Genomic DNA, 13449 nt, shown 5'->3' on the forward strand with positions numbered 1-13449 from the left:
GCACTCGCAGGTCTCTTTGCACTCATTATGCGTGAATCGGGGTTTAACAACTAATCCTCACAGCTTGGTTTATAAATAAATAGGCAAATCGCGTAAGTACCACTTTACACAATGGCCGTTCTAATCCAAGCGGTTGCGGTGGGATGCTGCACATGCGCAGTAGAATGAAAACACGTCTCTGTTACTCAGCCGCATCTTAAAAGCCAGAAGTAACTTGCGCATGCGGTGTCAATATTTTTCTTACGATAGCATGTTGCAAAAAATCCCCAGCCCTCTCCCTTCCACAGAACTCCCAAAGTCCCTGTTCTCTACAGTTGTTTCTTTCTTTCTTTCTTTCTTTCTCTTTCTCTTTCTCTTTCTCTTTCTCTTTCTCTCTCTCTCTCTCTCTTGCTCTCTCCTTTTATTATGTTTCATGTGTGTTTCTGTTTTTGTGTTTTATGTGTTAGCTCTTACACAAGCCTTGACTTTGTATACAAAAATACATATATATAAAAATAAAAATAAATCTCATATTTTGAATTGAAAATCTAAAAAAGAAATAATGGCCTCAGGCAAATTGTTAATGACACGGGTTTAATCTCTGCTTGAGAGAATGCCACATACTGTTGTGGGCAAAAATATTGGCACCCTTGCACTTTTTTCAAATAATGCGCCATTTCTTCCAGAAAATTGTTGAAATTTAAAAATCTTTTGGTATCCACTTATGTATTTATTTGGTTTGCAGTGGAACAAAAAAAAAGCTGAAAAATCACTAAATCTTTGCCTATTCCACACATAAATCCTAAAATGTCCCAGACAATATTCTTTTAGAAGTTGTTAGAAATAATTAGATTTCAAGCAGGTGATTCTCCTTTACTTTGGAATTGAACTCACCTGTGGTGAGTTGCAGGTGCCTGCAATATAAAAATCACTCATTCAACCAGTTTGAATGGAGAAAAGGAGCCATTCTGCTGTTTTGTGTCACTGTGTGTACCGTAATGAGCATGGAAAAAAGAAAGAAAACCAGATAATTGTCTGAGGAGGTCAGACACAAGATTTTAGACAATCGCATGGCTACAAGTCCATCTCCAGAGACCTTGATGTTCCTGTGTCCACCGTACGCAATGTTATCAGGAAGTTGAAGGTCCATGGCACTGCAGTCAACCTCCCTGGACATGGACGCAAGAGAGAACTTGATGGAAGATTGCAGCCAAGGATTGTTTGAATGGTGGAGACAGCACCTTGATCAACAGATTCAAGTTGACCTTCAGACACAATGTATGACAGTTTCAACTCGCACCATCCATCAACAACTCAATGAAAGGGGGTTCTATGGTAGGAGACCCAGGAGGACCCCACTGCTAAGAAAGCCCAATTGGAGTTTGCCAAAACACACCTGAACAAGCCAAAATCCTCTGGGAGATTTTCGTGTGGACAGATGAGACCAGATTAGAGCTTATTGGTAAAGCACATCATCTCTATGTTTTCAGAAAACAAAATGAAGGCTTCAAAGAAAAGAAAACTTTCCATATAGTGAAACATGGAGGAGGTTCAGTGATGTTTTGGGGTTGTTGTGCTGCCTCTGGCACTGGGTGCCTTGAATGTGTGCACAGCCTCATGAAATCAGGAGATTACCAAGACATTTTGGAGCGCAATGTTCAACCCAGTGTCAGAAAGCTGGGTCTCCGTCAAAGGTCATGGGTCTTGCAGCAGGACAATGACCCCAAACACACTTCAGGAATGGTTCAAGCCAAAATGCTGTGCTGTTCTGAAGTGGCCAGCAATGAGTCCAGATCTAAATCCCATTGAACACCTGTGGGGAGATCTGAAAACAGAAGTTGGGAGAAGGCACCCTTCAAATCTGGGAGAACTGGAGCAGTTTGCACAAGAAGAGTGGGCCAAACTGCCAGTAGAGAGGTGTAGGAAGTTCATTCATGGCTATAGGAAACGCTTGACTGCAGTTATTTTGCCCAAAGGCCGTGCTACCAAATATTAAGTCGAGGGTGTCAATAATTTTGTCAATGCCATTTATTTTTATTTCCTGATTTAAAAGGATATATTACGTTCTGAATCAAAAACAAAGGTTCTGTAATATTAACAGTGAAATAAAGAATTGTGGAGACCAAATACTTTTATCAATCTCAACTTATTTTTCGAGAAAATTGTGAGTTATTTGAAAAATGTGCAAGGGTGCCAATATTTTTGGCCACGATTGTAGTTATTTGGGCGGCGCAAAGTTAACAGACCGCTGTCTCGATTGCTGAGGCCGATCTTAACAAGGCCCGTAACACCTATCGGCTCAAAATCCGATTAACTGTCGCTTTGGTAGTTTTACAATGAAGGAAAAATATGTAGGGAGTGCATAGAGATTGTGAATATGACAGCTCCGAGGCATCTTTGCCTTTGCAAAGCGGTGAGCACTAAAATGACAACCATAATATTTTTCATCATGGTTGAAATTGTGGTTGGGTGGAGTCAGGCCAGCTGTCCAACCGATCAATGGGAAAGATTGTTACAGAAACACGCACGAACAAGTGTATTATTATATAACATTGTGTGTTGTTCCCATATGACCAATTCACTCATAACAGAGATCGTAGGTTCAAATGATCAGTACCCCGTGCACACAAAGCAAAAAGCGGGGTTCAGCAATTGGTTCACGTCTGTCTGTCTGTCTGTCTACAAACGTCAGTTTATGACCGAGGAACAACTCGATTTCAACGGAATGTTATATTTTGAACATGAATCGGAACATGAATGAACAGGAAGACAAGTTTGCCGTTTACCATACTTTGTCTCAGAATTTATCCCGATTGCATATGCGCAGAGAGGACTGACCTCTGACTGCCTGGCAGTCCAACAAAATTGAAAATCATTCCAAACAAGAAACTTACTCCAAACAGGGAACTTACTGTTTTTAAAGGAAACAAACAACAGTCAGCAGAACGAATGTAACGTGTTAGACAAGGTGGTGTAAAAGACACTGCATCAATGGCAGTAAACTTCTGAAATTCTTTTTTTCTACGACCTTTGAAGTCTTTATGTTATTACCTCCGCCACTGAAGGTGGATGGAGGTTATGTTTTCACCCCTGTCTGTTTGTCTGTCTGTCGGACTGTGAACAAGATATCTCAAAAGGTTGTGGACGGATTCGGACAAAATTTGGCAGTGATGTAGTGTATGTGACAAGGATGAATTGATTAGATTTTGATGAAAATCCGGATTCGGATCCGGCTACTAGAAATTTTAAAGTGATTCTTCACCATTAGGAGATCGGGCCAAAAACGATGCATTGCAGTATATCTCAAAAAGTTGTGGGCGGAATTGGACGAAACTTCGTGAAGAGATTGGGTGTGTGACACGGACTAATCGATTCGATTTTGGTGAAGATCTGAATATGGATTCAGTGACAATATTTATTTAATTTTTAAGTGATTCTTCACCTTTGAGAGATCGGGTGAAAAGCAATAAATAACATGATATTTAAAAAAGTTATGGCCGAGTTATGACTAAACTTGGCGGACGAGTTGGTTTGGCTACAAGAACAAGCTGATTAGATTTTAGTTCAGGTCCGAATATAGAATCAGGCCTATCAGTGGGATACAAAATGTCAACTGTTCAGCCTGGCAGAGGTATTCGCTCTACCGAGTGCTGTTCTAATTTAAATTCAATTATATATTTAAACCGTGTATAACACAAATCACCTTATTGGCATTTTCAGAAACCTTTAATTTAGCAGTACTTCGACAAAATATTACGGCATTTTACATTATCACAACCAAACAAATTTGCCGCTCGCAGACCCCGCCGATGTCGTTTTTTAGGACTGCACCGGGAAAGGTGTTCTATGAACTCTCTAGTATCTATTGTGTTGATTTGGCGATTGTATGCTAATTTTGTTATAATTCACCGAAAAATTCACTGATGTCTTGTTATGTTCTTACGCTGCATTCATATATATATATATATATATATATATATATATATATATATATATATATATATATATATATATATATATATATATATATATGTATACCCCACGAACCTTGTGAAAAAATGGACTTGTGTTTCATTTACTACGATTGCTTTTGTGATGTGCTTAGAAGAAAGAAGGTCAGTATGGACTGAATGGTACTCACAGGCTTACCATCTGTACCAGGGCTTCCTTTCACACCTGGCTTACCTTGCTGTCCCTGTAAGACAGAAAAAAAGATAAACGAGAAAACATCTGAAAATGCAAACCCCATCCGCGTCCATTTGTATTCAGAAGTCTTCTTCTTACATATGCTCAAAATAACGAAAACATTTTTGAAAAAATTACATAATGAAAATTTATGATATTATGCAGCCTTGACCTTTGAGCTTTAGAGCTAAAAAAAATAATCAGTTTCTAGGTTTTGATTGGTGAACCAATTATGTGACCCAATATGCAAATTCTTAAAATTTCAGGTCAAACGGACGAAAATTGACGATTTTATGCAACCTTGCTTGACCTTTGACCTTTTGATCTAAAACAAAACAAAACAATCGACTCCTACCTTTTGATTAGTGAACCAATACAGTGACCCGATATGCAAATTCTTTAAATTTCAGGTCAATGACCTGATATACAAAAATGCAAGAGTGGCCAAATATATTTTGTGCTCTGATTGAATATATGTGGCGCTTAAGTGTGGTAAAATATGTGTGGTAAAAAGGGGGCTTACGGGTGGTCAGAAAACGATGAAAACTTGGGTGTTTACCCAAGGAACACCCATAAGCCCCCTTTTCCCCTTTTTACGTGGCGCGCCAAATATACTGTAAATCAGAGTTCAGAACCCAACACGTATAAATAAAAAGGAACTGAGCACAAATTTATATTTATTTTAATTTATCAGTTCGAGCTGGAAAGGAAGGTCGATATAAATTTATCAAAAACTGGTTGGCAAAGTTGAACTTCCAGCCTCACAGAGCAGATGTGCCCCCAATACACCACACCTACCTTAGACTTCCCGGTGGGTTTTTACAACGTATCTTTTATTTTGCCCATATCACGATTTACATCTCGATTAATCAAGTCAAAGTAACAAAAAAAGTAGCGCTGATGAACACAGGTGAATCATGAATGTGTTTCTCAGGTTAGGTTAACATATACATGTGGGAGCTGTGCTCGCACGACAAAGCCAGCCAAAATGGACGACACAGGAACGAAGTTTCACCGAGCTATTTATTTAGCTCAAAACCAAAGAACTCAAAAGCACACTGAATCCGCCCCTCGAACGGGCGGCAATTTATCACGCAAACTGAACACCCAAAAGCCACGCCTCTCAGGCGGGGTGTGGTATGCAAAATAGGTAAGTCACGCCTCTCGACGGGGCGTGGTATGCAAGGCAAGCGTTCGCCCGAGAGGGCAAGTCTGGACATGCCTGGGCGTGTCCGGACACGTGACCGCTCGCCGGTTGCGTCATCAGCCGGTGCACGGTAATTGTGTCATGCTTCTGGTAACCGCTACATGCGCCCCCCCCCCCCCCCCCCCCCCCAGAATTAACCTGCACCGGGAGAGTCAGTTTGAGGGGGGTCCTGATGACCCGGCCGAAACGACCCCTGGCGATTCGTGTGGGGGTGGTCGGCGGCGTGGCGGTGGATGGTCGGGTGGGGGGCTTGGTTGACGGGGGACGGCCCCGTCGTGGAGGAAGGGCCAACCGTGGAGGTTGGTCGAGGTCCAAATGGGCCGGCTTGAGGCGGTCCATGGAGATGCGGTCCGGCTTGCCGCCGATGTCGACGATGAATGACTTGTCGTCCCTCTGCAGGACCCGAAAGGCCCATCGTACGGCGGCCGGAGCGGTCCCCGGTGTGCGTCGTGCCAGATAAAAACGTACTCCGCAGTGCGAAGTGCTGGGGGGACGTGGGGTTGGGGGCAGCCGTGGTGGGACGTGGGCACGGGGGCAAATCTCCTGGCGGCGTCCTGGAGGTCCAAGCGTTGGCGAGCCGCGGACCAGGGGCCGGTGGCGTCAGGGATGAATTCGCCCGGCATGCGCAGTGGCTGGCCGTAGACCAGCTTGGCGGTGGAAGCCTGGAGGTCCTCTTTAGGGGCCTTCGGAGGCCCAATAGGACCCACGGGAGCCTGTCGGCCCAACCGTCGTCCTGGAGGCTGGCTCTGAGAGCGGCCTTCATGGAGCGGTGGAACCGCTCGCACAAGCCGTTGGCTTAGGGGTGGTGGGCCGTGGTGCGGTGAAGCTTGACCCCCAAGGCCTGGGCGACCGTGCCCCAAAGCTCGGAGGTGAATTGCGGGCCTCTGTCGGAGGACATGTCTGAGGGGGCGCCGAAACGGGCAATCCAAGTGCCAATGAAGGCCTGCGCCACGTCGGCGGATGTTGTTGATGCCAGCGGGACGGCCTCCGGCCACCTGGTGGTCCTGTCCACCATCGTGAGGAGGTGGGTGAAGCCCCGCGAGGAGGGAAGGGGTCCCACCAGGTCCACATTGACGTGGTCGAAGCGCCGCGCGGGCACGTCGAATGGTGCCAACGGGGCCTGGGTGTGCCGGTGGACCTTCGCGCGCTGGCAGGTGACACAGGCATTGGCCCAGTCGCGGATGTCCTTACGGAGCCCGTGCCAGACGAACTTTGCTGCCACGAGCTTCTGTGATGCTTTCCGGCCCGGGTGGGAAAGGCTGTGGAGGGCGTCAAAAATGTGCCGCTGCCATCCGGTGGGCACGATGGGGCGAGGTTGGCCCAGGGAAACGTCGCACAGGAGAACCGTGCCTGTGTCCTCGAAGGGGATGTCGGCCAACCGCAGGCCTGTGTCCGCTGTCCGGAGGGCTTGCACCGTGGTGACGGCGGTCTGGTCGGCCGCCATGTGGGCGAAGTCCACACCCAGGTGGATGGCGTTCACGCCGGACCGGGAGAGGCAATCGGCCACAGCATTGTCCTTGCCCGCCATGTGCCGGATGTCCATCGTAAATTTAGACACGGCGGAGAAGTGGCGCTGCTGGTGGGCCGACCACGGCTCCGTAACCTTGGCCATGGCGAAGACCAGGGGTTTGTGGTCCACAAACGCCGTGAACGGGCGGCCCTCCAAAAGATGGCGGAAGTGGCGAACGGCCAGGTAAAGGCTGAGGAGCTCGCGGTCGAAAGCGCTATACTTGCGCTCGTTAGGTCGAAGCTGCCGGCTGAAGAAGGCCAGCGGTTGCCAAGCTCCGTTCACCCACTGTTCATGCATGGCGCCCACCGCATAGTCGGAAGCGTCCGTGGTGAGGGCGATGGGTGCGTCGAGCGCCGGGTGCGCCAGCATGGTCGCGTTGGCGAGGGCCAGCTTAGCGCCCATGAATGCCGCGTCCATCTCTGTGGTCCAGGCGACGTCGTGCTTGGCCGGCTTGCCCCGGAGGGCTTCCTACAGGGGACGCATGAGTTGGGCGGCGGGAGGCACGAACCGGTGGTAAAAATTTACCATCCCCAAAAATTCCTGTAGGGCTTTGATGGAGCAGGGGCGCGGGAAACTTGTGACTGCCTCCACCTTGGTAGGCAGCGGGACGGCCCCGCGCTTCGTGATGAGGTGCCCCAGGAAGTCGACGGCCGTTACGCCAAACTGGCATTTCGCCGGGTTGATGATGAGGCCGTGCTGGCCGAGGCGCTCGAAAAGCGTGCGCAGGTGGACGAGGTGCTCCGCCCGGGAAGTGCTGGCGATGAGAATGTCATCCAGGTAGACGAACAGAAAGGTGAGATCGTGCAGCACACTGTCCATCAGCCTCTGGAAGGCCTGGGCCGCGTTCTTAAGGCCGAACGGCATACGGAGGAACTCGAAGAGGCCAAAAGGTGTAATTACAGCCATCTCCGGAACGTCGGCCGGCCGGACAGGTACCTGGTGGTAGCCCCGAATAAGGTCGACCTTGGAGAAGATCACCCACCCCGCCAAACGGGCGGAAAAGTCCTGTATATGTGGTATTGGGTACCGGTCGGGGGTGGTGGCGTCGTTGAGGTGGCGGTAATCGCCGCATGGTCGCCATCCGCCACCCGGTTTGGGCACGATGTGCAGGGGCGAGGCCCACGCGCTCTTCGAGCGCCGCACAATGCCCAACCGCTCCAGCGCGTCGAATTCCGCCTTCGCCACGGCGAGTTTGGCTGGGTCGAGGTGGCGAGCCCTGGCGTAGACCGGTGGACCTGTGGTCGGGATGTGGTGTTCGACGCCGTGCTTGAGGGCGACGGCCGAAAACGTTGGCTGCGTGAGGGCGGGAAACTCGGCGAGTAGGCGGGTGAAATCGTCCACGGCCGGGAGCGCGCAGGCTAGCTTGGTCGGAGCGGAGCCGCTCAATGAGCAAGCGAGCGAGCTGAAAGTCTCTGCGTTGATGAGCCGACGCCGTTTGGCGTCGACCAAAAGCCCATGCGCACAAAGAAAATTGGCACCCAGCAAGGCCATGGGCACGTTCGCCGTGATGAAGTCCCACCTGAAGCGCTGGCCCCCGAAGCAGAATGTGACGCTGCGCGAACCAAAGGTGCGGATGGAGGAGCCGTTTGCGGCGACCAAGGCGGGGCCGCATAGCGCGGCCTGTTTGTCCTGCACCGAGGCGGGTATCACGCTCAGCTGAGCGCCGGTGTCACACAAAAAACGCCGCCCGGACTCCGTGTCCGTGATAAACAGAAGGCTGCCTGAATGGCCGACGCTCATGGCAGGCAGCGAGCGCCAGCCTGGTCGTTTCCCGACCCTCCAAAAGTGCACGGTGGGCAGCAAGTTCTGGCCTTCTGCCCGAACCTGGCATGGTAATAGCACATGGTCCGCTCTGGTGGAGGCTCCGGCGGTCGCGTCGGGTTCGGTCGACGGGGCATCGCGGCGGCCGCAGCCGTCAGTGGCGCAGACTCGGCCGGTGGAGGCGCCGGTCGTGGCGTGGGCGTTGCCTCAGTCGGCCCAGGGTCCCAGGCGGCCGCTCCGATGTGTCGCCTGGCCGCAAAAAATTTATCGGCCTCCTTGGCCAGGGCACGAGGGTCCGTGATGGGCGAGTTAGCCAAAGCTAATAGTACCTGCCTGGGTAGCCGCGGGAGGAACAGCTCGCGGAAGAGGAAGTCCGGGCTGTGGTCACCGAGAAGAGCAAGCATGTGGTCCATGCTTTTGGACGGACGGGCCTCGCCCAGCTCCGGGAGGTGTAGTAGTTGTCGTGCGCGTTCGGTCTCCGTGAGTCCAAACGCACCGAGGAGTAGGCCTTTGAGCGCGCCGTATTTGTCGGCGTCCGGCGGGTGCTGTAGGAAGCTCAGGACCCGGGCCGCGGCGGAGGCGTTGAGCACGGAGACCACATGGTGGTTGCGCGTCGTGTCCTCCGTAATGTTCCGCAGGGCGAATTGAGAAGCCGCTTGAGCAAACCAAACGGCCGCGTGAGATTCCCAAAAGCCCGGCAGCTTCAAAGCTACAGATGACTCCATCGCCGTATTCGTAGAAAGGGGTCACCAATTGTGGGAGCTGTGCTCGCACGTTAAAGCCAGACAAAATGGACGACACCAGGAACGAAGTTTCACCGAGCTATTTATTTAGCTCAAAACCAAAGAACTCAAAAGCACACTGAATCCGCCCCTCGAACAGGTGGCAATTTATAACGCAAACTGAACACCCAAAAGCCACGCCTCTCAGGCGGGGCGTGGTATGCAAAATAGGTAAGTCACGCCTCTCGACGGGGCGTGGTATGCAAGGCGAGTGTTCGCCCGAGAGGGCAAGTCTGGACACGCCCGGGCGTGTCCGGACACGTGACCGCTCGCCGGTTGCGTCATCGGCCGGTGCACGGTAATTGTGTCATGCTTCTGGTAACCGCTACATACATATGTATATAATATTATATATATATATATATATATATATATATATATATATATATATATATATATATATATATATATATATATATATATATATATATATATATATATATATATATATATATATATATATATATATATATACTAGTATAAGTAAGGACCCAAAATATTATACAGTCCGACTTGCAGATTAAGCCTTGGTAAGAACAAAATAAATAAAGTTTCCCATAAATTACTGCCCAAAATTATAGCTGGAGTTACTCCTTATTTTTACTTATCTTTCAGAAACGGTACTTTTTTCTTTAAAGGAACATGGCTCGTGGAACAGTAAAGTTGATCCCTTTCTTATGGAGCAAACCTTAAGGAAATGAACAAACATAATTAAAGGACGGGGAGGAGGGGAGGTTTCCCTAAAACTAGGAAGTTAGATATTTGCGTTAGGAAAGGTTAATGGGAGTAATAAAAAATAATGGGACAGAACTAGGGATGGCGGTAGATGGCAGTGCACTGCTTGATGAAGCCGTGGAGTGAGGAGTGAGATGGAACAGCCTCTGGATGGTGGTTCCGCAGACAGGAGAAGCGAGGGATAAAATCGTTGAGGTGCGCAGTCAGCCTGGATTTTGGAGGTTTAACAAGGAGGGGATGAATTTAAGAACTGAGAGAGCAGAGGGAGTAATATTGGGGTCGAGGTAATAACAGACCACTGTCCTGTCTGCGATGTGAAAGCAACAGACTTTGGCTTCGGTCCCCCATGGGAGATTGCAATAAATTTGAGAGCTTTAGATTCCACAGAATCCGTGAGACATGTGATGTCGGGGCGCTTGCTCGGAGTGGAAAGCAGTATCTCATTGAGCTACGGAAAAAGACTTTGTAGACTGAGTATCTCTGACTTGGATCGATGGAGGATGCCCAGTTTTATCTTTATCTCAGAAAATCCATGCTCTCGGAGGCTATTTTTCTCACAATAAGTATCATTGAAGGACTTCCTGCTTTTCAAATACATGAAGAAGTCTCAATGAATTGATGGATTCATGACTCATGATCAGAAATAAATAATTTACTGTCCAAAACTCTAACAAATTATTCATGACTGCAAACGTCTTTGGCACGCGGCTTGATAGTTTTGCCACAGATTGTCATTGTCATGGTTTAGTAGTGGACATTCTTATAGAAGGGTTAAAGTTTACTAACTCATCAATGCTTTTAGTATGTTCAACTATGCACTGTTTTGACATAATATATCATCCAACAGCATTAAGACAACTATCGGGGACGCCTCTTCATGGTGGTTGTACCCCCAACGCAAGTCGGGGACCAAACCTTCCCCATTCTTCCCTGCTGCCCGGATTCATCAGGGCAGCGCGGTCACGGTCAGAGTGCCAATCGGTCCCCGTGGACTGACCCTTTCCCTCTTGTCTCTCTGTCTCTAACTCTGTTTTGGCGCTGACTTCGTAAAGGCGGGGGTACACCATCCTGGACGTGGGGGATCTCTGGGTCGCTCCTGGGAGACTGATCGGCTGTCTCCGTGCCCCAGAGTTGGCCGAGGGAACTGTCCGGGATTATACGACAACAACAGCATTAAATGGCACAAGCTGCCCTGTTAATAGGATCCTGTAAGGTACTTTTGAAGCGATTCCAAAAGCTATGTCCTAATATGTACACGATGTACCTATAACATATTTAACTGCTTTGTGGCAAGTGGTGATAAAATGTAGAATCGAAAGCGGTTGGATATGTTGAGAACACTCTTTTTCAAATAGATCAGGTTTCTTTTCTGCATGGTTTTGTTTAAATAAAATACAATAGTGAACCGACAGTATAATATAGACAGAGACTAATGAGAAATAATGAGAAGCAAGATGTTTATTCTATTTGCCCTAATTGGGAAAACTCAAAGCATGTCTACATCTTTGAACTGATGAAACCCTAATAGTAACAAGGTGGAGTTTTAGGAGCCATAAGCACACCATAGGCATGGTTTGGATGTACTTCCTTCTTTTACAGCAGTTACTCCAAATCCCAAAGGAAATGCGTATTCAATAGTACCGGTACTACAAAATCATGATTTACAAACGACAACCTAATGACAATCAGGGAATGCAAAACTTATTGAAATATAAGCAAATGAAGAAAGATTATTGCAGATGACAACTAGCACGCCACTCAGTAGAGCGCATACTCCCGCCGTGGGTCAAGTTGGAATAGTACGATTTCACAAAAGTTTGAGGGAGTAGTTCAGTGACAACACAACACAAGACAAGACAAGACAGACACTGCACAGATATATATTAAGAATATATATAGAAGATAATGTTTAAAAAAAAACAAGGGAATTTCACCATTTTCGGATTCAGCGTCCAATTCTATATAAGTGAGTGTATTTTGAGGCATGTGTGACTTCAAATAAAATTGTAAGCCAGGAAAACGTTCGTTTCATTCCTTAGGGATACAACATGTAAAAGTGGCCCAAACGTCAAAACAAAACTCGCTCATTTTAAGTCGAACAAGCTAATGCGTAAAGGTGGGCGCGATTCGGAAAATTTTAAGTCCGCTTACCGCTTATCCGCTCCGCCAGCCCGTGTAGTCCGATTCGCTTATCCGCTTCAGCGGCCGAAAATCTTAGTCCGCTTACCGCTTATCCGCTTATCCGCTTCGATTCAATTTTTTAAAAGCGCTTCGACGTTTTTAAAGCGATTTTTAACGTTTCTAAAGGGAATTTAATGCTTTGTAAGCCTAAATAGCCATTTCTAACTACTACAAAGACAAACAAAGCTTTTAAGATCAAAAATATACATTTTTATTTAAATAAAATTTATTCAAAGTTTATTGAAATAAAGTTTTCCACTCGACTCTACTCTACTCTACAGTTAATTTAAATATAATTTTAATATATGCAAGTTACATTAAAGAAAAATCAATTTGCCCGTCCTTTCTTTGACAAGAGAGTCTACTAGTCAACAGACTAGCAGTCTGTCCACGACCTTGAACTTGAAGAAGGGGGCGATGTGCCTCCACTTCTGGCTGAGGCTGGAATTGTCTGTGTCCATTGTCACGTTGATCTTAGCCGACTCGATTGAGTCCAGCGACATCCTGCTCTCGCTGCGCGCGAGCTGAGGGGTCAGGGCTCAGATCTCCTGACTGTCCTCCACGTCCCCCATCATGTTGACCGCCGGGTTGTGGATGTCGCTGTGCTGGGACTGCTGGTTTGCGTCGCTCGTGTGCCTGTCCCTGGCACTGCCGCTGGGCTGGAGAGTCAGAAATCTCTCCATCTTGACGTTATTGCCGCTCTAGCGTCCAATAAAATATTCAGTTTTCACTTATTATTCACTTAAATAAATATTCACAATTCTAGAGTAACGGCTCAGGCTAACAGCTGATTTGGCGAATCGCGATGCGCTTTAATTTTTCGGTAGTCCGCTTACGCTTATCCGCTTCGGTTTCCGGGGGTTGTTCCGATTCGCTTATCCGCTTCGAAAACGTTAGTCCGCTGCAGCGGATAAGCGGCTAAGCGGACTTTCGAAGCGGACCGCCCACCTTTGCGTAATGCGGACACTCATTCTTCTGGGAGGAATCCCGTGCACATGCTGGTCAGACTTATAACTCACCTGTCTTTATAAGTTCATCAGATACTGTCACCGCGATTGACATTCGCTGAGGTAAATGTTGATATCTCTTCTGAGGTTAAAAAAAAAAAC

General features: G+C 47.9%; 1 protein-coding gene across 6 annotated transcripts in view; it reads right to left on the reverse strand.

Moving 5' to 3' along the window:
* Positions 1-13449, reverse strand: part of LOC137412119 (uncharacterized) — a 142421-nt gene that overhangs the window by 109532 nt on the left and 19440 nt on the right. For 5 of the 6 annotated variants that reach the window (XR_013624277.1, XR_013624276.1, XM_078783102.1 and 2 more), the window contains exon 2: positions 4121-4174. Coding sequence is in view for 4 of the 6 variants with exons in the window: in XM_078783102.1 (XP_078639228.1) it covers positions 4121-4174 (54 nt within the window). In the remaining 2 variants the exon portion in view is untranslated. The remainder of the gene's footprint in view (positions 1-4120; positions 4175-13449) is intronic. The other variant, XM_078783104.1, reaches the window with a different exon arrangement.

Source organism: Myxine glutinosa, chromosome 8 (genome assembly GCF_964187855.1).
Source record: "Myxine glutinosa chromosome 8, kmMyxGlut1.1, whole genome shotgun sequence".
In the NCBI taxonomy this organism is placed as follows: domain Eukaryota; kingdom Metazoa; phylum Chordata; class Myxini; order Myxiniformes; family Myxinidae; genus Myxine; species Myxine glutinosa.